A 23,982-nucleotide genomic window follows, 5' to 3' on the forward strand; every position below is an offset into this window, starting at 1 on the left:
CGCATTGTGTCTTCTCCTGAGCAGAAGGAGTGCACCGAGGAGCTGGTCATCAAGCCGCTCTCCCAGCTGCTCGTCTTGTTCGCCGGGCCCCACAAACTCATCCAGAAACGCTTCGACAAGCTGCTGGACTACGACAACTGCAAGGAGCGCGCCGATCGCCTGAAGGACCGCCGGGTCAAGGACGAGCTGCAGGTGACTCGCAACAACTACGAGGCGCTGAACGCCCAGCTTCTGGACGAGCTGAAGAAGTTCAACAGCGTGGCGGAGGAGCTGTTCAAAGACTGCGTGAAAGCTTTCGCTCAGGTCCAGAAGGACTTCATGAAGAAGACGCTGGGAGAGCTCAGTCCCCTCCTTCAGGTCGGGATCAAGTCTTCTAATTTTTTTTTTTGCAGTTTTCTGTGGTGTTTTGTGCTTCAGGTTTGCTGTAGTCACTTGAAGACTGTCATTATAATTCTACTCTCCACACACTGATGTTAACCAGGATCTTTTTTTGTTTTCGGTTCTCTCCAGTTCTCCAAAGTCTGCGCGGACGGAAACCTGATCACCCAGTTTCAGGAGGAGTATGGCCATGTTCTCAGACTTCTTCAGAGCTTCAGCTTCTGCCCAGAGAACCTGCCTCCGGCCACAACCACAAAAAAACAGTTTGAGAAGAAAACGCTGGAGAAACAGACCACCAAAAAGCCGCCACAGGGACCTGTGAGTTTAATCGTTTCTTTTAGTAAATAACACAAAAAGCAGTTTCATTACTTACCTAATAGCATTTATTTTTTCATCTTTTTCAGCCCAACGTTAGCGTGCAGACAGATGAGCATCGAGCTGAGCTGATGGTTCACTATGGACCTGAGAAACTTTACCAGGCTAACAGGAACTTTAACGCTGCTCAGGATCTGGATATTTCTATACAAGAGGGAGATCTTGTTGGTGTAATAAAGCAGCAGGACCCTTTGGGTAGCCAGAACCGCTGGCTGATTGACAATGGAGGTAGTTTACTATTTGATCTAAAAGAAGACTTAGCTAATCATTCAAAAACTTCAACATCTTAATCTGCTTTTGTTGCTTGTCGTTTTGCAGTTGCCAGGGGTTTTGTGTACAGCTCCTTCCTCAAACTGTACAACCCACGCCGGAGCCATTCAGACGCCTCCATCGAGAGCCAGTCGTCCAATGAATCCGGTTACGGCGGCTCCTCCCCCGTTTTCTCCCGCCAGAACAGCAACAGCACTTTGACCTTTAACCAGGAGACGGCCACCGTCAGCTTTTCTACATCGCAAGCGCAAAGCCAGCCGTCGCCGCACCCGTGGCTGGACTCCGCCTCATCTCGCAGGAGTCACCACAGGGACGCCCCCAACCCCGAGTCTACCCATCAGAGCTCGAACTCGTCCCCCCGAAATCAGTCTAACCGCAGAGACTACTCAGACCAAACGCACAGAAATCCACCCGGTCCCAAGGAGGCAGAGCCATCTCACCGGCACTCGGGTGGACACAGGGACTCGTACGATTCCAGGTTTGACGGCGGACTCAGAGAGACGTCGGACTTCTCAGAGACGGACTCTTCTTCGACGCAGAAGAGCAGCCGCTCGAAACGATATGGACACGCAGAGAGAGGCTCCAGTTCCCCTCAGTGGAGGAACGGAGAGAGCAGCAGCCAAAGGAAGTCCGCGTACACCCGAGAGGAGCGCAGCGAGCCGGAAGCAGACAGCGAGCTGAACGGCCATCAGGTGAGACTGTTCAAAACACAAACAAAGGACCCGCATCAGTTTAGTTCATAAAATCTAATAGATTTGTTCCTTTTGCTTTATATTGATTGCCCGCCCCCAAAAGCCGAAGGAGGACGACAATGTTTTGTGTTTGTTGTGTGTTAATATCTGAATTAATTCTTTCTTTCTTTCAGATTTATTACGCCCTGTACTCTTTCGAGGCCCGCTGCGCCAACGAAATGAGCATCACTGCCAACGAGCGGCTGCGAATCCTCGAGTTTCAGGACATGAACGGCAACACCGAGTGGTGGCTAGGGGAGGCAGACGGAGGCAGGCGGGGATACGTGCCTTCCAGCTACATCCGCAAGTCCGAGTACACATGAACAAGCGCCGCGTCGAGGACAAAACTAGAAGAACTCTGCGAGCACCAAGAGAACAAACAAAAAACCCCACACAGATCTTGATATGCTGTAACTTATTTATGAACTGTTTTGATAGTGACAGACTAGTGCTGCAGACTCTGCTCCTGCCTATATTTATATACATTTTTAATCTTTTTTTTTTTACTGGCCTTCCTGTTTCCAGTTTTAAAACCTGTGAATTGCCACATTCTCTGAGGCTGAGGGGAAGCAAACAGTCTTAGGTTGGGCACATCGGGAGATTGCAATGGAAATGTGAATGCCTCTTAAGAATCAGCATTAGTTTGACCTGCACACTTTAATGACCTTTGACCACCACTATTATGAAGCATGAGATGAATTTCTGTTCAACAGTCAGTGTTTGAGGCACTTGTGGTGGCTGCGGGTTTGAGGTGTCTGTAGAGCCATCAGCATCAGTTTGGTTTGTTGTGTGGAGGAAAAATAAAAACAGGAGCATCTGGATTAAAATCAAAGACACGGCTAAATGGAACATATGGTTTACAAGCACTCCCTTCGGACTCAGCAGCCTGACTACTTTTTGAGCAGGTTGTAAAAAAAGAAAAAAAACCTCTTTCTACAAGAAAGAGGGAACGGTGTGAGGAGCGGTGGGGGCCGATTAAAACTCCACTCCACATATTTCCCATGAATATTTAGGGCAATGTAATGCTATATATTGAGAACATGATCTTGTGCCCGGTGTAAAGTGATCACTGTTTGAATAATAAATTTTTAAAAAAAGTCTCAGCGTGAAAGATTTTTTACCTAAACTGAACGTACATCTACAACTGATTCAACTTTTAGTCAGCCCAATTCAAGATGGCTGCCACAGCCAACCGACCTTAAAAAAAAAAAACTGTCATTTTCACAGATATTGATAAAACAGCACATACTTCAAATGCTATTCATCTCATGAGATCTTTGCTTAAATCTTTAGCGCTACCTGCTGAGAGTCAATTAAATTCAAGATGGCCACAACAGCTAATCCGCATTAGCTAATACAAAAAATACCATTACTCAGTTTTACAGCTATTGAGCTAAAATGTGATGTTCTAGCAACCAAAATGGCTACAACTCTGTCATTCCTCAACATAAGATGATTTTAGTATAAAACTATGACGTTAAAGGCAGCAGTTGATGTGTATTCCTTCAAGGAATGCTAGGCCTTTAATTATAAGTTTTCTGAATTGTTTATATATATATATATATATATATAGAGAGAGAGAGAGAGAGAGAGAGAGAGAGAGAAAGTCTAAGCTAGTCTAAGAACCGTTATCTAGTATCACAGTAATGTGTGTGGAGTACAGATTTCATTCATTTCAGTATAAATACATCTGTTCTTTGAAGGCCTCAGAGGTTTGTAACAGAACATCAGAGATCAAACATGAAGACCAGGGGACACACCAGACAGGTCAGGGATATAGTTAAGAAGTTTAGATCGGGATTAGGCAATGAAACAATATCCCAAGCTTTCAACACCTAACAGGGCTCTGTTCAGTCCATCATCTGAAAATAGAAAAAGTCTGGCAGAGCCACAACCCTGCCAAAAACATGGCTGTTCTCCTAAACTGACAGGTCGGCCAAGGAGCCCATGGTAAGGTAGGAGAATTTGACACAGCATGTGCTATGTGTTTCTCACTAATTTTAGAAAGTGGGAAGGAAAACAGATTTTAGTTTGCCTTAACAAAAACTTTATTGAAACAGCAATAGTACATAATAAGCATTTACTCCGAGCCCTGCTTTGAGTTAAAAGTGTCACCATTACAAGCTCACAAAGCTGAACCTGCCAGACTAAAGTAGGTTATTCATGATTTCAGTAGGTCTGTTTCATGTCGAGCCTAGCTCAAAGTGTGCTACATTATCAGACGTGGGATGCATGGCTGCGGGGACATGTTTGTGCCTTGTTCACCTGCAGTAAATGTGATTTTTATTAACAATAAAACAGCTTAAAACACTCTGCACTGTGCACTGCTGGCCACACAGCAAACCCTGGTCCAGCTCTTAGTCTTCCCCTGACAGTAGACCAAAAAGTAAAATGCAAATTTTCATATCAGCATTTCCTTCTGTTTAACGTTCCTTCCTCCAATGACCTGAATTCAGTTTCTGTAGCCTTGATCTTTTTTATCTGCGACAGCAATGGTCCTCTAAAGATCATTTCATACATTCGTCAGTTTTGGGAAAGTTTTCCTCAAAGATCCACCAAGAAACTCTTTTTGTTCTGCACGTACATCATCCACTCTTTCACCTAACAAGACAAGTCCCACCCATGTTCAACATGCTCGATGTTCTTCATTGCAGCGACAGCAGCTCAGTTTTGCAGAATTCCACGTATCACAGGTCATTTTATCAAAATAAATAAAAATAAACCATGCTTTTTTTCCCCCAATGCAGCCTTTTTTTTTGACTGTTTTGAAACACTAATATTCTTATAAAATCAATATAAATTCTCTGCTCTATGCGTTCTTTATTGCAGCTTTACTGGACAGATTTGTTTTCACTGTGTTCTGGATGGCGGCCGTCGAGGAGGACGAGGCGGAGCTGGACTTCTTCTCCATGGATCTGAACGAAGTCGTGACGATGGAGGAGGATTTTTTCTGGACCGTCTGGATGGTCTTCTTCCTCTTGACTTGCAGAACCTCCATGGCGTCCATGTTGACGTCTCGTTGAACATCCTCACTGGTCTCCACCTGTTCTGAAGTTTGCTGCTGCTGCTCCATCTGCTGCTGGTGATGCAGCTAAAAGAATGAGACAAGGGGGAGGGGTTTTAAAGAACAAGAACTATTTATTGTTCCGTGTTCTCATCTAGAATCCATCCTTCACGCCTCCTCACCATCATCATGTGCTGATACTTTGCAATAGCCTCCTCAGTGGTGACTCCCTCGGCGAAGCCCAGCTCTGCAGCTCGGCGGGCCAGCTCAGCCTTGTGGGAGCCAGGAGGGGTCCATCCCACCCCTTTGATCCAGTTCAGGTCTGATTTGTAGTTCACCTGCAACCAAAGGGATCACCAATTAAAACCCTGACTCAGTATTCGCACTATTGTTTTCCTGTTTTTTTTTTCTTCGCTTACATTTTTTTGCAATCTAACTGCTGCTGCAAATTTTGTGCTGTTTTAGCCATTTATATATCAAAACGTTCAGCTCATTAAGGAGATGGGTGCTGTGACTTTTTATTTTTGTAGCTTTTATACAATTTAACTTAATTTACAAATTTTCCCCCATAGAAATACATTGAGATCTTCTCAGTTCTTTCAAATATTTTGTTCTCTTTTAAATCTGTTTCAGCATATTTGCTCTAATTTTCTCTTCTGATGCTAGATATAGCTATCTTTTTTTTGCTACTCTTAGCTTTTGCTCGTGTTTGGCTTCCCTTTACTTCATTTAACTTTCAGCTAGAGTGCAGCTTTTTATTTTAGCTTTAACAACTCCCTCTGAGCTCCTTCGGTAACTTTCAGCAGTCAGTCATTCAGCGCTCAGAATGAATTTCTCAAGTTGACCTCTAAATGTTGCAGTTTCAGGTGTGAATGACAATCTTGTTGTCCGTGCAGCACGACCTACATCACTCTGCAGCTTGTAGGCCTGCTTTGCATGCTTGACGGTGAGCTGCTCGGGGTCGCAGGTGTAGTCGTGGAGCTTGTGCCTGTACGCGAGGTCGCTGGCCTGAGCCTGGCTCTTCTTGGCGTGCAGGAACTCGGGCTGGTCCGCGCTGCTCTTGTAGTGGGCGCGCTCCTCCTTGGACTGACGGGTGTACTCCAGGTTGCTCTGGAGTTTGCTGGCTGCCAGGGAGTGCACCATCTTGGGGTCGTCCTCCACACAGCGCAGGCCCACCTGTTGGCCCTTGTCCTTCAGATGAGACTCCTTGTAGCGATACTGTTGGAGAAGACAACACCGACGTCTTAACTGACATTGGGTTCTGACACAATGGACATCTATGAGAGTTTGGGTGTAAAAACTGTCAGTCATATTGTGTTGAGAAACACATTGGGTGAAAGAAGACAACAATGCCTACAGTTTGATGTTTAAACTGTGTTACAAGTGTAAATGTTGCAGAAATAAGAGGAGTTTGCAAATATTTTGGAATCTTCAGACAGCTCAGAAGACTGAGACTCCATCCCGTTTAAAGTTGAACATCTTGAGGTAATCAAACTTGAACTGTGATTACGTAAAACCCATACAGGATATTGTGATATCAGTTCAGCCATGGAGAAGTCTAACTTTACGTGACTCCTTTGAATGATGTTTCTGCTGTGAAGCACGATGGAGGCATAGATTTCCACTCATTTAGCCCAAATCACATTTTCTATGGGGAAATATTGTTAAAATAAATTGAATTGATGCCTTATGATGCACTGCCACGAATAAGTAGAAATAAGTAGAATCAAATCATAACACTTTTTTACCCCATTATCACCCTTAATCACAACAGAATGACCAGATTTTGGTTCTTTACTCCACGCTATAACCAAAATTCATGAAGATGACACATAATTCATGATCCATTTTAAGGCATTTGAATAAAACCTACATCACTGGCGATTTCTCTGGAGGCCTTGGCAGTTTGGAAGGGAATGGCATCCAGCCTCAAGTCGTAGCCTGAAGTTTTCACCTGCTCCCCGGACGCCTTGTAAACTTTCTTTACGGGAAAAGACAAAAACATCACAGAGAGATGTTAGCATCTTTTGGCAAGAAACCTAAATAGTTTTCTTATAATTGTCTTTGTAATATAGAACGAACATGGCCTTACATCGCTAATCTGCTGGGCGTTGAGCTTGGCTCGGACAAAGTCCGGGTCATCTGGGTGTAAAGTGTATTTATGCATGTCGTCATTCTTTCCAGATTTGTACAGCCGCTGTAGTTTGCCGTGTGGAAGACATGAACAGTACATCAGTCACACAACTTTTGCAACAAAGAGTCATTTAGGCTTTGAATAGATTCATCAGCGTACCTCACTGCACTGCTGATAGCTCGTCTTGGCGTGGACAATATCAGGAGAGTCGGTCACGGAGGTAAACTTCAGTCTGTCCGGCAGCTGACGATACTTCTTCTGCGGGAAGAAACATCACATATACTTTAAAACTGAAGACTGAGGTTTGAAAACACGGTTTTGCAAACTCACCAGAGGTGTTAAAGAGGCTTTAGTCAATTTTGCAAAGCAACTGCAATATACAATTTCTGATATCTGATAGGTATTTTATGACTGCAGTTTTAATAGATTTGACACAAAATAAACCACAAAATACTCTTTTACAGAAGAGTACCTTTAATGGCTAAATTTGGACCTTAATATAAAAATATCAAATCTAAGTGATAACCAGAAAATGCAAAGGAAATAAAATAAAACAAAAATCAGTGTGAATAAGAAATATTTGGGCCTTTGAGTCATTATTATAGGCTATTTCTCCTATGTACTCACATCACTAATTAGTTCTCCCGCCTTCTTAGCGGACTCTAGCTGAGGTGCACCGACTCCATCCCAGGCTACTCCTTTCATAAAACTGAGGTCTGACTTGTAGAGTTTCTATGGGTAAAAAAATAAACAAACATGTAAGACAAGTTGAATCCTGTGTTTTGTTTTGTTTTTTATCCCATTTATCATCTCTGCATCCCACCTCACTCTGCAGGTTGTAAGCCTTTTTGGCCCACTTGACCTTCATGTCATCAGGCAGCACCGTGTACTCGTGCAGCCTCTTCCTGTAGTCCTGATCGCTGGCCAGGGCCTGGGCGTTCTTGGCCGCCACCAGGTGGACCATGTCTGGCGTGAGATGGTACTGGCCGCTGGCTGACAGAGCGTCTCTGCGGTACTCCTGGTCGCTGGCCAGCCGGCCTGCCTGCAGGCAGTGCAGGAGGTACGGGTCGTCTGTGACGCTTTTAGCTCCGATGTGTTTCCCCTTATCCAGCAGGTGGTTGTGTTTGTATTTGTACTGGAGAGACAAAGTTTAGGTTTGCTTATTATTTCTCAGTATTGCACAGTAATATTTAAACATAGTCTGGCAATACTTACATCACTGGCAATGCCCGTGGAGCTCTTGGCAGCCTGGAAGGGGATGTCCTGCATGGTGAGTTTGTAGCCCTGAGCTCTCAGGGTGTGCCAGGACTCTTTGTACTTTATCTGCAGAGCAAACAAATATTTCAAATCTTACAATAATTATATCATCTATTAAAGCGCACAGCTAAAAGATGCTGTCAGTACCTCACTGAAGTTGGCAGCATTGATCTTTGCCTGCGTGATCTCTGGTCTCTCACTTGTAATAGTGTAGCTGTGTTGGTCGTTTATCCCTTTTTCTTTGTACAAACGCTGTGAAAGAAAAAGACAGCATTGCAATTTTAATCTTTATGCTTTCTGACTGCAGAGGGGAATATGGAAACTTGTCAGTAAGCCCGTCGACTCACTTCGTTTGTGAGCTGACCGCTGAGTTTAGCATGGACGATGTCTGGGGAGTCAGCAACGACCGTGTGCCTGAATTTGTACGGCTGCTGTCGATACTTTTTCTGTCACGAGGAGAAACAAAACGTGTCCTGTCTTATTCTGAAAAAGAAAAGTGACAAACCTGAGGCAGACAGCTCACCTCACTGATGAGGTCTGTGGCCCTCTTGGATCCTTCGATCTGCAGAGCTCCAGTGGCGATCCAGGCGGCGCCTCGCAAGTAGTTCAGGTCAGAGCGATACACTTTCTGCAGAACAAACAGTAAAAATGTATAAATGCATCTTAAAGACATTAGTTAGACAACTTTAGAGCTTTAGCTTCTCCTTATATAATACTCCAGATGCATTTTTTAGGTGTTTTTTGCAATTTTTGTATATAACAGTGTGAATGCTAATTCAGCATTCTTGTAATTGTTCTCCTGTTTGTTTTCTGTATGTTTTTATCAATTAAATATTTCTGCATACCTTGTGCTATTTTAGCCAATCACATATCAAAACATTCAGCTCATTTAGAAGATGGGCCCTACGACTTTTGATTTTTCTAACGTTCATTCTATTGAAAATATTTACCTTTATTTACATTTTTCTCCACTGATATACACATTTAACATCTAATAGACTTCGTACAAATATCCTCAATTCCTTGAAAATCCTTCTTTTCTTTCAAATCTGCTTCATCCTTCCTGCTCTTTTTGTCTTCTTACGCTACTTTTAGTTTTTAGCTACTGCCCTGCTGCTTTTAGCTTTTATTGTAGCTCAAAGTCATTCAGCACTCAGCATTCACACTGCACTTTTGTAGAAAATGCTTTTTCTCTAGCTGACTCTTGAGTCACGCCAGGCATAATGCAGCTAACAAAGAACTCTTGGTAAACACATACGGTACATTTAAGGATCTGTAGGTTACTGCAGCCTCGTACAGTCCCTCTCACCTCACTCTGCAGGGCGTATGCCTTCTTGGCAGCCTGCAGCTTCATGTCATCAGGCAGCGAGGTGTAGTGGTGCAGGGAAAGCCTGTAGTCATGATCACTGACTAGTGACTGAGCCTTCTTAGCGTGAGCAACGTCCATCATGTCCATGGACAGGTGGAACTTGGAGAGCTCCTTTGCAGACTTCTGCTTGTACTTTATCTAAAAGGGTAACAGAGCACAATAGAGTGTTTTGCAAAAACAACATCTGATTGATTTTTATAGCTAAATTACAGTTCAGGAACACTCACATCACTCTGTAATTTGCTGGCATTGACTGAGTGAGCAATGTTCAAGTCATCCTGCAGGGCCTTGAGGCCAATCATCTTCCCTTTGGTCCTCTCAAACTCCTCTTTGTACTTTTGCTGAAACAAAAACAGCAACAGAGGGGATGTTAGTGCCCTGAACTGTTGTGGTCATTGACATAATGACAGAGAGCTTTGTTTGAGAGTTTAAATTTAAAAAAAAATGTTCAAGTAAATTTTTTAGGTTTGATTGAATGAACTCACATCACTGAGGATTTCTGCAGACGCTTTGGCCGACTGGAAAGGAATCGCATCCAGGCGCAGCTTGTAACCTCCGTCACGTAACTTCATCCACGATTCCTTGTAGCGGCTCTAAAAACACATCATTAGGAAAACCACAGATAGCATCAACAGACCGAGCAGACTGATCAGCTGTTTGATGGATCTGCGTAGCTGAAAAACACAACTTTACCTCACTGATGTTCTGGGCGTTGATCTTGGCTTGCACCAGCTCAGGCAACTCTTCGCTTATTGTGTAGTTGTGCTTTATGTTTTCCCCTTTCTCTCTGTACAACCTCTGCAGAACAGAAATTACACTTTTACTGACAATCTGCATTACCCTAGAATGACCTCCTAAAGGAACTAATCTCAAATGATGCATGAGAGCCGCAAAGTCCAAACAAAAAGTGAAAATCACAGATAGAATTCAGCATGTTGTGGAAAATTGACATATATTTCAAAGTCATACACAGAGTTTTGTGTCAAATTAACTCACATCAACAGCCAGCTTGTTGCTGAGTTTGGCCTGAATCATCTCTGGAGTGTCATCGATGCTGGTAAACCTCAGAGAGCTCACATCCTGACGGTACTTTTTCTGCAGAAACAGATTGTTTGACCTTAAACCGACTCACTGTGAGGTGCACATATGTTATATGGACAGAAGAGGGCACTATAATATCACAAATATCAGTTTTTAAAAGACAATTTGCCAAAAAATACTATCAAAATGCCATTCAGACACACACACACTGCTTAGTCGTGTTAAATCCATATACATATTAAAAAGCCTGCGCCAAAAGTGCTCTGGGTTCTGTTATATTTCTGTTCAGTGTGTCAAGTCAGGGTGTAATGGTGGTGACCCCGACTGGAATGACCTTTAAATAGGTGTTCGCCCGCAACAAGGTTATGAATAGAGTTTGGTGCATCTAGTCTGCACTATAAATGTCTCACAAAAAGTTCTCCGTACACCGAGGCAGGTTTTATATGAAAGGATTCTGTGACCAAATAGGATGTTCAAAATATTTATAGAAAAGAACCAAAGGGCACATACCACAAGGGTTAAAGCAGCAGATCCCAAAGCAATCATTACTATTTATATGACAATATACAGTCAAACTGGTGCAAATGCAGTGCTGAGTTTTAAGTCATATTTATTGTGTGAATGCTGAGTCAACATTCACACTATTGTTGTCCTGTTCTGCATACTTTGTGCTTTTTTAACCATTCATGTATCAAAACATTCCACTTAATTAGGAATAGAGTTCTAGGACTTGCTTTTTGTAACTTTTACACTTTTCAAAATATTTAACTTTATTTGAAAAAAAAATCTGCTCTGTAAATTTGAGAGCTCTCCATTTCATTCAAAATATTGCTTTCTTTGAAATTTGCTTCAGTCTTTTTTGCTGCTTTTAGCCATCATCGAACCACTTTTAACTATCATTTGCTATTTTTAGTTTGTAGCTAAAATCTTAGCTATTGTCTTGCTAATTTTAATGGTATCTGTTCTGTTACTTTTACTACAATTTTGATAATTTTTAGCATCTTTAGCTACTGTTTTGTGTCTGTTTTGCTTATTATTTTGAATTTACCACTGCAGCAATGCATTCTGGGACACAGAGTTGCACATTACCTCGCTGGCCAGATCCCCAGCTTTCTTTGCCTGCTGGACATCCAGAGACTGTGAGGCCTCCCAGCCGACCCCCTTCATCCAGTTCAGATCAGAACGGTACTGTTTCTGAAGATGGATGCAAACAAATACATATTTTAAAGAAATCGCAATTTTAATAAAATCGCTTTCCTATAACACAAGTTGCTTCCAATTAGACAGACGTACATCGCTCTGTAACTCGTAGGCCTTCTTAGCCCAGGCCACGTTGAGGTCAGTCGGCAGAGTGGTGTATTCATGGAGGAAAGTCCTGTACTTGATATCGGTGGCGAGGTCTTGAGCCTTCTTGGCATGGCTGATGTTCAGCATGTCCAGAGAAACACTGGAGACAAGTTGTATTTCAGACAGAAAATGAGGAGTTTTATTCCATAACATTAAAAGCCAGTTCCTGTGGTTTTGGCCTGTGTATTGGAGTCATTCTCACTTAAGAAAAAAGATGCTTTATCTTTATCTGGCTTTAGATTGAATCAGGCTTTTGATCCATAGCTTTAAAACACCTTAGAGACAGACAATTAAGAGTAAACAATCTCAGATGGGTTTGATGACATCTATAATGAAAGAAATCAAAAAGGGTGAGAAAATATTGTATATAAAAGAGTTTAAACCCTTAACCTTTAGTCATCTGATACTGCTGTGGTGCCATTAATCAAACTAAATGATAAACTAAAACTACTAGTAAATAGTTCCACTTAAAAGTGGGTCCGCTTTACTTGTATTTAGTCTTGGCGTCCTCGTAGTTCTTCTTGTAGTGATGATCGCTCTGAAGTTTGGTGGCCAGAGCAGAATGGGCCATCTGAGAGTCGTCACTCACTGACTTGATGCCGATCACTTTGCCTTTGCTCTTCTCATACTCTTCTTTGTATTTGATCTGAAAGAAAACCATGTGGGAGTTCAAACTTGAGCTCAGAAATGTTAAAAAAACATCCTTCTTCATGAGTGCATCTCAAGTTTTACAGCAAAGCTTAAACTTCAGAAAAACGTATCAAGCTTTTCATTTTAGATCAGCCTCTAGGATTAATGAAAACCCTCACATCACTGGCCAGGTCTCTCTTGGCTTTCGCTGTCAGGATGGACAGAGAGTCCAAACGAAGCTCAAAGCCCTTTTCCCTCTGTGTCTCCCACTGGCTCTTGTATGTTTTCTGTGAGAACAAATAAAGAAAAAACACAGAGTACTGTCACTTTTTTATGTAGTTACAACTTTTGTCCAAATGCAAGACAAACTGACCATGGAGGACCTCTCTGTGTTACACATAAGTCTTGAATTCTGCTCAGAAATGGGCAGAATTTCAGCCTAAAAGGACCAAATCTTAAAAATGAACCAGCTTTTTTTTTCTTTCAAAAGGGAACACCAGTTTACTTGAGCTGAAGATTTAAAGTTCATATAAACAATTTAGATTTTTCTGAAAACTGTGACCGAGTCAAAAACCAGAGATAAGGCAGAAAGTGATGGTAGCTTACCGCACTGAGCAGGTCAGCATTCGCTTTAGCTTGTCTGAAAAGAGGCTCGTCTTTTGTCATAGTGTACTGGTGGATTATCTGCTCTGTGTTTGCTTTGTATGCCAACTGACAAAAAAAAAAAAAAAGAAGATATATTCAGAATATATACATTACAGCAGTGGAAGCAAATAATGAAACATACACCATACAGCCCACAACAAGGAGACCTTACATCACTCTGCAGCTCCTGACTCTTCTTGGCGTGTTTGATGGACAGATCGTCAGCCACCTGCGTGAACTTGATTTTATCAGCCTTCTGTCGGTATTTGTTCTGAGAAAAACAAGGAACAGGAGCACATAATGTTGAAAAATAGATAAGACATTGTGAGGATCAGAAGCAGCACGAGTTCATATATAGACTCACATCACTGAGCAGATCTCCAGCTTTCTTGGCCTGAGTGATGTTGAGGCATCCCTCGGTCTCCCAGCCCACCCCTTTCATCCAGTTCAGGTCCGAGCGGTACTGATTCTGTTGGCCAGATGACACAAAATCTCAACAACCCTATTTATTTATTTTTTTAAACATTTAACCTTCAGCTACATGCACTGACTTATCCTTTCTTACCTCACTCTGGAGAGAGTAGGCCTTCTTGGCCTGCTGCACCTTGATGTCATCTGGCATGACGGTGTAGTCGTGCAGCTTCGTGCGATATTCCAGGTCGCTGGCGAGGGCTTGGGCCTTCTTGGCGTGGCTCAGGTTGATCATGTCCAGAGGAAGGCTGTACTGGGCCTGGCTCTCCTTGGAGCCCTTTTTGTACTCAATCTGAAGTGATAACACCGAAAGTGTTACTTCTGACTGCACTAGGCATCTTTGAATGTGTATAAACTTGAAGACTTTTTTTCCTGCTTACATTACTGCTCATCTTGGCCACTTGAAGAGAGTGCAGAGTCTTGGAGTCACTCATGTTGACCCCGACTGCCTTCTCCTTGTTTTTCATGTAGGACTCTTTGTATTTAATCTAAAACACATCACCATCCAATTTAATTCCAGCTGCCAGCTGTAACACTGGATTAAAGTCTCTTTGTTTTTCTCTCGCCTAGATGTCAGCAGTCTCATTGCGTCTGTTTCCAGAGAAGAGGCGTGCACTTACATCACTGGCGAGTTCCCTGGAAGCTTTGGCAGCTCTCACGCTCAGGTCGTCCACACCGATATCACAAGCTTTAGACTTTGTCTTCTCCCACTCTTCTTTATATTTGATCTAAAGCAAAAATGAAGGGTTTTTTAAGTCTTGACAAAGAAAAACGATAAAGTGCATTTGGATCAAAAATGAGTGTGAATGCAGAATGATTTCAGATATGCAAATATGAGCTTACATCACTGCACAAAGCAGCGTTCTCTTTGGCCTTTTGAATCTCTGGCAGATCCTGGGATAAAGTGTACTGGTGCTTTGTCTTTTCATAGCCCGCTTTATAATTCAGCTGGGGGGACGTAAAGATTGTGAGTTTACATTAATGTGCTCGTAAGTGCATCTTAAGCTAAACATAAATAAAGTAAATGAAAGTGCTCATGCTCAGTTATAATGTTTGCTTACATTGCTGACAAGCTGAGCGTTTTTCTTGGCTAAAATGATCTCAGGCGTGTCAGTCACAGATTTGTATTTGACCCGCTCAATATGCTGCTTGTAGTTCTTCTGCAAGAAGAAAAAACACAATTTTACAATAAAGGTACCCTCAAGAATGACGGGTAGTAGTTTCATCGGTTTTCTTCAGGCTGTAAAAACTTAGTGGTTGTTTAAAATTCCTGTCCAGTAGGTGTTAATAATATTTTAAATTTAAACTTGAGTTATTTGGGGAGAACATACATCCTTCAGCGGGTCGAGCTTCCTCTGGCTTTGGTAGCCTGGTGTGAGAGTGGCTGGGTAGTTGTAATCACCCTGCTCCTGCTCCTGACCCTGTTTATAAGCAATCTGAAAGAGAAATGACAACTAAACATTAAAAAGATATCTGTGCATATAATAGTTACAGCATTTAACTGATCTCAGTGATTTTCTTTTAATGCTGAATGTTCTATAAAATAACATATAAATGATGAGACCAGATCCATGTTGAATAAAAACATGACCTACATTACTCGCCAGCTTCCTCGCTTTCATGGCGTGCAGAGTTTTCTTGTCAAAACCAGAGTCCTCATAGTGCCCCTTCATGTCACTTGTGTATTTTTCTTTATACTTGTTCTGTCACAGTAAAAAGAAAGAAAGATAAAGAAAAGATTATAGGACCAGTTATACTGTCTGCTAACATTTCCGTGGCTTGTTTCGTTTCTTGACTTACATCACTGGTGAACTTTGCCACCTTGGCAGCAGTTTGAAACTGTGGCGTCTCACAGAAGTTAATGCTGTGACCTTTGGAGTTCTCCAAGTCTTTCTTGTACTCCACCTGCAGGAATAAGGCAACTAAGTCACAACAATTTATTTTTAACACTTGTTTTTCTCTTTCTCATACTCAGAAGCACCCAAGTGTTAAAAATTATTATTTTTTATTGTGCAGCTAAACAGAGAGAAACAAGCCTTCTGCTGATCAGTCACCACCGACATCCCATCATTACACAAGAGCTTTTGAAACACGGCTTCAAGATTAAACACGCAACTCTGAGCTCAGTGAGGTGTTTCCTGCTACAGTTCTACACTTAAAACATTGAATTTATATTAGAAAAATAATTTAAACAATTAAAAAAACATCTATTTTGGGGTTTAAAGTATTTTTCAGGAAAGCAAACTTCATATTTTATTACATTATGGTGTGACATTCCTGGACTAGAATGAGACTCTGGACTTTAAAAACAAAAAAAGTTGACTCATTTTAACTCAGTCTAGTTACCTTGTTGCTTTGAACTGGTTAAGTTATGTCAACCCAAGCTGTCAGGTTCTAAACACTTTTAAAAAATTAATATATACAAGTTGAAGTAAGTTGACTCAACAGAATTAAAAAGGCTAATTTAAGAGAACTCAAAGAAAACTTAGTTTAACTTATTTTATATCATTACAGTAAAGCTACTCACTGCAGTAAAAATATTTTCATAAAGACACAAAATCCGACATTTTTCCCCTTCATATTAATGGTTAACATGTCCTTCAATTAAAAACTTGCGAGCAAAATTTGTGAACGACTGCTAACTACCACATGTGTTTGTTCACCTACAGAAACAGCCGAGGTGACTGAAAACTGTCAACAATGGCGACGTCAACAGAAGAGCCGTTTGGGATCAATTTTGATGTATTGATACAGATTCGCCCTCAGATTTGTTGAATAATGTTCACAGATAAAAACACTTTGTTTACATTGAGTGTTTATCTGCATTTCAGAATTCTGTATTATATCAGGAAAACCAATGCACCATTTGGTATAGTTCAGGATAACCTTTCTATTAAGTTTAATGTCATAGTTTATAATGACTACCTTTAAGTTAAAATATTTAGTTTGGTTTTTGAATGATCCAGTTATATAAAACATTATATCCCATGTGCTCCTGTGTGAGGTGAAGTATGATGAGTTTGATGGGAAGTCCTTTGGCCTCGAATGTAAGCTGCAACCTCACCACACAGGCATGTTAAGGATGCTGGAAATGCAGGTTGGGTGGCTTCGTGTTTGTTGGAAACTGACACACTAAAACCCGTATTTCCAACTCCTAAACACACACAGAGTTACCAACATCTACCAAATAGACTTATTTAGATTGGCTACACCTCAAAAAGTTGATTTCACCCAGAAATAACCCAACTTATTTGTCTCCTGCTTCATGAGTAATAAAGTTTAACAAACCAAACACGTGAGTTTTACTGTCATTCTCACCTCACTGACAATTTTGTTGATTTTCTGTGCGTTCTTCAGGCTCAGATTGTCTTCTGTGCTCAGGCTATGGTAGTGTGTGGTGCCCTTCATCTTGTTCAGGTCCTTCCTGTATTTCAGCTGCAAAACAATGATGGATGATCCATGACACGTTAGGATCAGGAGATTAGAGACACGCATGTGCGGTCTAATTCCGTCAGGGTGGACAGTTTGAGGAGTTACGACAGAGGGAAGTCTCCTCATTGTTGTCTCCCATCGGTTCTGCCCAGTAATGACAAGCACAGATGATATATGCGGCTGAGGATCTGGCACACGGCGTTTAAAAGCAGCTCACATAACGACAGAGGTGACACAGACTTCTTTTTTTAACAGCACATGATGCAAACGTTCAGACAGCATCTACACAAAGCTTCTGGCATATTTTGTTCTAAGATGTTTCCAGCTTCTCGAGCTCTTCAGAGGTACTCGTTATGAAAAGTGAATACTCACGTCACTGGCATTTTCCTGAGCTTTTTTTGCGAGATGATAGCTCGGTGTGATCATTGCAGGGAAGCTTCCTTTGCCTCTCTGCTGCTCATATTCTTCAGTGTACGCGATCTGTAAAACAAAACACTTTCTGTCATCATGTTTGAACATATTAGGCTACTTTCTAAACACTTGTAGCCGACTGAATTCACCGCCTACAGAAAATAAATGAAAAATAAATCAGAAATGACTAATTTGTAGCTGTTTTGGTTAAATCTTAAACGATCTGCACAATCTCATGCAATATTGTGACATGTTACACTCAAGAGTATGTGTTTTGGATGACTCTCTGATACCATCTCATCAAATTTTAGCTCAATATCTGTTCAGCTGTTCAACTGACTGAGTTAAAGACATTTTTATGTTGGCTAATGTTAATTAGCTGTGGTGGCCATCTTGAATTGGATTGACTCCAAAAGTTGGTCAGTACTAGATGTACATCCAATGATTATTTCCTAAAAAAAAATCCATAAAAAGGTTCTCATAAAATTTCCATTTCGTAGTTTGTGAGATTTGTTTTTTTGCAAACAGACACACGCAGACATAGGCAGTCAAAAACATCATCGCCTGCCTTTCGTCTCGTAATTATGTTCACACCTGGCTGAAATTCTCTGCATTTTCTCTGGCGTGAACCAGTTCAGCTGCTGCTGCCTCAGAGCTGGCTTTCCCCTTCATCTCCTGCTCGTACATCTGACGATACTTAATCTGGATCAACACGACAAAAACAGCATTGAGCACAAGTACTTTAAATGCACACAGAATTACACAAGTTAGTTTTATTTTGTGACTCACATCACTGGCCTGCTCTGAGGCCTTTTTTGACATCTTGTATCCAGGGGTGAGATGTGCTGGGAAACTACCTTTGCCCCTCTGCTGCTCGTATTCCTCTGTGTAGGCGTACTGAAGGAGAGCAAAGAGATGAACAGTTTTTATTTGTTTGATTGAGTGATTTGAAAGATTATGTTCTAAAAACCAGATGGTCAAAGTCATTCAGAAAGGCTGAATTGAAAGCTTACATCGCTGACAATTTGTCCCTGTTTCTTGGCCAAAAGTACCTCTGGCGGATCAGCAAATGTTGTGTATTTTGAAACTCTTTCGTCGTGTCCTTTTTTATATTCCAACTGATGAAAAAAGATAAACATTTAGTCTAACTAATCTGTGATCAAGTTGAAATATCCAATCACAGAGATACATGATGTTAATATAAAAGTTTCGGTTTTGGCTGTCAGGTTACTTACACTGCTGGCCAAAGTGTTGGCTTTCTTTGCAGCTTGGTAACCCGGTGTTATCATGGCAGGAAAGCTGCCTTTTCCTTTTGACGCCTCATATTCTTCTGAGTATTTCATCTGCAACAAGCAGCACAAAATTAAACCACAGAAATCAAGATGTTTTGCCATTACTGTTCATATCTACAATCAGAACGCCTGTTTGTAAAATATAACTTCTGTGCACTCACATCACTGATGGACTTCTGTGCCTGAGACATCGTCACCACCTCCTGGTTGGTCACCGTCCCTGAGTACCAGGCCTGCTGCTGCGAGAACTCTGACTGAGACTGAAAGGCCTGTTTAAAATATCAAAATAAACCTGAGCAGGTCCAGCCATTTCTGAGAGACATGAATCTGAACCTTAAAATGTTGCTAACACCATCCGAAAGCAGAATCTGGCTCATGTCTGGTTTACTTGGCAAATCTGTGTTCGCTCATGCTTTAGTAAAATTTCTACCTTCTACCAAACAGTAAAAGAGATAAGACAAGGTTGTGATGCTTTTCTTTTATGATCAACTTTAAAAAGCCATTTTTTAATTTTAGAAGTTTAATGTATTCATTAAAGTTTTAGTGTGTCGAAAAAAAAAAAGAATAATCAGGATTCTAGTTAGAACTTTCTTTATGACTTGTTAAAGCCAGCGTCTCTCTGGGGCTCACCTGGCTGACCACCTGACCGGCCAGGTGGGCCTTCTCCATCTCCATGGATCCCATGTCATAGTGAAAGGTGGACTGAAAGTGTTCCCCGTCTTCGAGATGCTTCAGCTACAAGCAGACATGAACAATCAGCATTAAGCCAAAGCTGGCACACATTTGCTCATGAACACAAGCATCCCTCCTAGTAGCTGGAAGCTTTTAATCAGCAGAAGCATGACAAATAAAGTGATTTCCAAATCACCAGGTTTGGTTCTACAACTCCAATTCCAAAAAAGTTGGGACATTGAGTAAAATGTAAATTAAAACAGAAAATCTCATAAACCAATATTTTATTCCCAACTGAACATCCATAATAAACATCAAATGTTTAAAGTAGGAAACTGTACAAGTTATTGGAGAAAATAAGGTAATTTTGAATTTTTATGGCAGCAACACATCTCTAATAAGTGGACTATGAAAGGCTGTAAAAGTGAGTGGTATGACTAAGAAACAGCTGGAGAAGCATTTTAGAGAGGCTGAATCTCTCAGAAGTAAAAATGGGCAGAGGTTCACCTGTCTGCAAAAAAAAAACAAACAAAAAAAAACTGCAGCTAAAAATAGTAGAATAAATTCAGAATAATGTTCCTCAACAGAAAATCAGGAAGACTTTTAATACCTCATTATCAACATTTCATAATATCATCAAAAGGTTTTAGGAATCTGGAGAAATCTCTGTGCAAAGAACAACGCTGAAAGTCAATATTAAATCCCCTCAGATGGCACTGCATTAAAAACAGGTCTGATTCTGTTCTGGACATCACTGCATGAGCTCAGGAACACTTCCACAAATCATTGTCTGTAAACACAGAATGCTGTGCCATCCACACATGCTGCTTAAAGCTCCATCACGCAAAGAAAGAAGCCACATGTGAACACCATCCAGAAATGCTGTCATCTTTTCTGGGTCAAAGCTCATTTAAAGTGGACTGAAGGCAAAGTGAAGTGCTCTGTGGTCAGACGAATCAACATCTGAAATTCTTTTCAGATGCCACATCCTCCATACTAAAGAAAAGAGGGACCACCCTGTCTGTTTTCAGTACACAGTTCAAAAAAACCTGCCTCTCTGATTGTATGGGGTTGCATTAGTGCCTATATGGGTTACACATCTGGAAAGGCACCATCAATTCAGAAAATTATATACAGATTTTAAAACAACATATGCTCCCATCCAGCAAAAAAAAAAAACAGCAAAGAAGACCCAGGACTATTGAACAGCTAGAATCCTACATCAGATGAGAATTGGACAACATCCCTCTCCTCAGTTCCCAGACCAGTGGTGTCCAATCCTACCACCACTGGTCAGGATTGTTTCCCTGCTCTTCAGCAAGTCTTCGAGTTGTGCAAAAGCCTGTTGATCACTATTTATTTATTATTTATTTATTTATTTATTTGATTTACTATGGTAAACATGTCCTTGTCCCAACTTTTTTAAGATGTGCTCCTGCCATGAAATTCAAAATTCCCTTCTTCTTTTTTTTTTTTCAAAAATTGATACAATTTCTTAGTTTCAACATTTAATATTTTCACCGTTCCATTGGATTCATGAGATTTGCAAATCATTGCATTTTGTTTTTATTTATATTTTACACAATGACCCGACTTTGTCTGAATTGGGGTTGTACTGATGTGCATGTGAAGAGCCTGAGCTCATATGTGATAAAAGAAAACATCAGTGCGCTGTTATTAATAACTGTCATGTTCCAATAAAGATGAAACCAGACCTGACGAGAAAGATCCAGAATGAAGGACATGAAGGCTGTTTGATGATCATCCTTTCACAGTAAACATGTCCTAAACTAATATTAGAAGTGCTGTACAGCACAGGATAAGAGTTACAAGGGCTAACAATAACAATCTATTTCAAAACTCCTGAGTCCAAGCTAAATTTCTCTAGAAAATGTGAGATTTTTTCCTCTCAGGCAGGTTTTTGGGTCTGAAGTTAGCCATGAGATCACCATGTTAAGCCCCATATTTCTCCTGTGGCTTAGACTTCACTTGTCGCTAAACAGCGTGCTTGCCTACTGCAATAAGCACACGAGGGTTGCATGAACTGGTGGACACAGACAAACTCAGACAGACAGAAGCAGGTGGCATGGCAGAGGAAAGGAAGGGATGTGAGGCCGTTTCTTTTTTTTCATCCTGATGTATAATTTTAGCCACCTTGAAGCACAAAGTGGGCAACGCAGAGGGGAGGGTAGTCTCGCCTCTGTCAGAGGTACGGAAATAACCTGAGCCGCACGATCCATTCCAAAGCACTGCTGTCATAAACGGACCGAGTGCACCTTTATCATGTAAAGAAGGGAAGAGATGTTTTTGATCTTACAGTGACGGTTACATATGTTTGTTGTCAGTTTCTATAGCTCCTTTTATGGAGTTGATAGAGCTTTAAATCATTTGAAAGGAAAGATATTCTTTAAGTGACAGAAATATCAAAATTCTCAAGTTTTAAACTCTTCTGACATAGAAATATTGTGTAAAATATGCAAGCAAACACTGTATGATTATAGGCCTGTTAAGATATATTTAGTCCCTTTGACAAACCATGATAAGTACTTCACTCGTCACATACACAGTAGCTTATGTCAGCCTGGTAACAATACATACTGAGTCAGAAAAATGCCACAGCTGCTTGCATGTGTGTTGGCTCTGTAGTTTTATCGATGATCTGATCTTACCTCACCGCTCACTTTGCTCTGCTTCTTCGCCTTCATGTTGATGGGGGCCTCGTAAACACTTGTGAATGTGTTGTTCCTTGGGTTGTGCCTAAAAGCAAAAAAAAAAACCATTTTAAATCAATTTAAATCAAATAGGAACCTGTCAAATTGTCTGGCATAAGACATCACATGAAGAAAAAAGCGTCTAGTTTTTGATTTCTTGATAGCTGTTGGAGTTTTTGCTAAATTTCACAGAAGACTATAGCTCTTACACAGAGCAGTATGGCCTCTTCTTGTGGCTGACAAAGTTATTAGGAGTGAGGACCATCTTGCAGACATCACAGTGAAAACAAGCTTTGTGCCAGTTCTGACAAAAGGAGAGGAGACAAATTACATCAAAAAATGTGAAAACATGATATCAACAGGCAATTTCTGACACGTTTAACTGAAACCTAAAAGAACAACAGCCATCAGAGCTCCATTAAAGTTCCTGCTTGTGAATTTAATGACTTATTTTCCATTTAACATGTTAGTTTTTTAAAGACATGTCATATAAATCACTAAGATTCACACAGTTAATAAACAGAAGTAGTTTTAGTGTATAACAGAATGGGTTAGGATAGTGATAGGTGATAGAGTGCTCAATAAATTATGTTCAAAAGATTAATTTTAATCTATGAGTGAAATCTAAAGGTTTTTTTAAATCTTCCTAATGTTTAGTCCTGGACCACAATGAAAATAAGTCTTTTCATCTTCTTGTGCTATCATAGTATTTTTAATGTATGTACCATTTATATATGTATGCACCTTGTTTATACTGAATAAATTCAAATCAAATTAATCAGTCTACTGATAAAAGCCACATTCCAGAACAATAACCTGTTTGTATGCTGATCCATCTGTTGCAGCTGATGCTTTTTGGGACTTAAAATAAACTAAACGTTGCCAAATTTATAGTCTGCTGTTTTTTCTTCTAAGTTAAATCTTGTATAATTAAAGCTGATAACTCCCAAAATATACAAATTCCACCACGATATAACCATCTAACAAAACTGTCATGGTGAACGTTTGTTTGAAAGTGTTAAATCCTGTGTTAAAATGTCCATTACCTGGTCAATGCAGTTGATCTTTTCTGCTGGGTAGACCACAAACCCACACCTGGCACACGACTGCATCTTGAATGTTTATTCTTCTCCCAGAAAAAAAAAGGAAATCAAATATAATAAAACAAACAAAAAGTGTTGGTCAGAAGCAGGAGTCTGGTCAGGGTGGCAGAACAGTTTAGCTCAGGAACAGAAGAGGACTTCCCGGCGGTCAGGTTGGTGTGTCCTTCCTCGTGGTAAACTTAGCTCCGAGTCTGTGAAACTCTAAAACTGTCTCTTACTTGAAACCGTATCTCGTGTTGGATCAGGCCCCTCTTCCATGACCCAGGCTTTGGGACTGGCTGAGTCCAGCTGTCTGTCTGTGAAGAGACACACACACACAGAGTTCACATGTCCCTGTGTCTGAGTAATGGTCTTAAATGGGACACTTAGTTTAATTCTGGTCTTCCTGTCATGATCTCATCATGACATAAAGGTTTAATTCACTGTATAATAGTTTTACTTAGTCTTCATCAGGTAATTATATCTATCAACACACACACAAATGGCCACTAACTTCAATATAACCTATTATACTGACATAATGACACATAACTGAAAGATAAATATGTTTTAGTTCACATATTTTAAATTTGTCAGAACAACAGCAGAAATAATCATCTGTTCAGTGGGTATCATGTTAAGACTAAACACAACAGAGTCGATAGATAGATAGATAGATAGATAGATAGATAGATAGATAGATAGATAGATAGATAGATAGATAGATAGA

General features: G+C 40.7%; 2 protein-coding genes across 3 annotated transcripts in view; one reads left to right on the forward strand and one right to left on the reverse strand.

Moving 5' to 3' along the window:
- The window catches only part of LOC108248549 (dynamin binding protein), a 41,335-nt gene extending 38,481 nt beyond the window's left edge, over positions 1–2,854 (forward strand). Inside the window, exons 13-17 of one of the 2 annotated variants that reach the window (XM_017437393.3) lie at positions 25–357; positions 511–696; positions 783–981; positions 1,072–1,715; positions 1,889–2,854. In XM_017437393.3, the coding sequence (XP_017292882.1) occupies positions 25–357; positions 511–696; positions 783–981; positions 1,072–1,715; positions 1,889–2,077 (1,551 nt within the window). In that variant the 3' untranslated portion in view covers positions 2,078–2,854. The remainder of the gene's footprint in view (positions 1–24; positions 358–510; positions 697–782; positions 982–1,071; positions 1,716–1,888) is intronic. The other variant, XM_017437402.3, reaches the window with a different exon arrangement.
- Positions 2,855–3,778: 924 nt separating this feature from the next.
- Positions 3,779–23,497, reverse strand: LOC108249221 (nebulin-related anchoring protein). Its single transcript, XM_017438479.3, has 43 exons — positions 23,217–23,497; positions 22,380–22,474; positions 22,129–22,216; positions 19,418–19,522; positions 18,949–19,056; positions 18,731–18,838; positions 18,509–18,613; positions 18,285–18,392; positions 18,090–18,197; positions 17,457–17,564; positions 16,971–17,087; positions 15,453–15,557; positions 15,248–15,355; positions 14,984–15,088; positions 14,714–14,812; positions 14,496–14,600; positions 14,273–14,380; positions 14,033–14,140; positions 13,747–13,944; positions 13,546–13,650; positions 13,354–13,452; positions 13,143–13,247; positions 12,716–12,823; positions 12,395–12,552; positions 11,853–12,006; positions 11,649–11,753; positions 10,515–10,613; positions 10,212–10,316; positions 10,004–10,111; positions 9,746–9,859; positions 9,459–9,656; positions 8,673–8,777; positions 8,497–8,595; positions 8,297–8,401; positions 8,108–8,215; positions 7,716–8,027; positions 7,520–7,624; positions 7,052–7,150; positions 6,851–6,955; positions 6,632–6,739; positions 5,665–5,976; positions 4,941–5,096; positions 3,779–4,845 (listed from the first exon to the last, which is right to left on the reverse strand). Exons 1-43 carry the CDS (start codon positions 23,280–23,282, stop codon positions 4,564–4,566), a joined length of 5,406 nt encoding a protein of 1,801 aa, XP_017293968.1. The 5' UTR covers positions 23,283–23,497; the 3' UTR covers positions 3,779–4,563.
- Between the last annotated feature and the right edge of the window lie 485 nt (positions 23,498–23,982).

Source organism: Kryptolebias marmoratus, linkage group LG17 (assembly GCF_001649575.2).
Source record: "Kryptolebias marmoratus isolate JLee-2015 linkage group LG17, ASM164957v2, whole genome shotgun sequence".
In the NCBI taxonomy this organism is placed as follows: domain Eukaryota; kingdom Metazoa; phylum Chordata; class Actinopteri; order Cyprinodontiformes; family Rivulidae; genus Kryptolebias; species Kryptolebias marmoratus.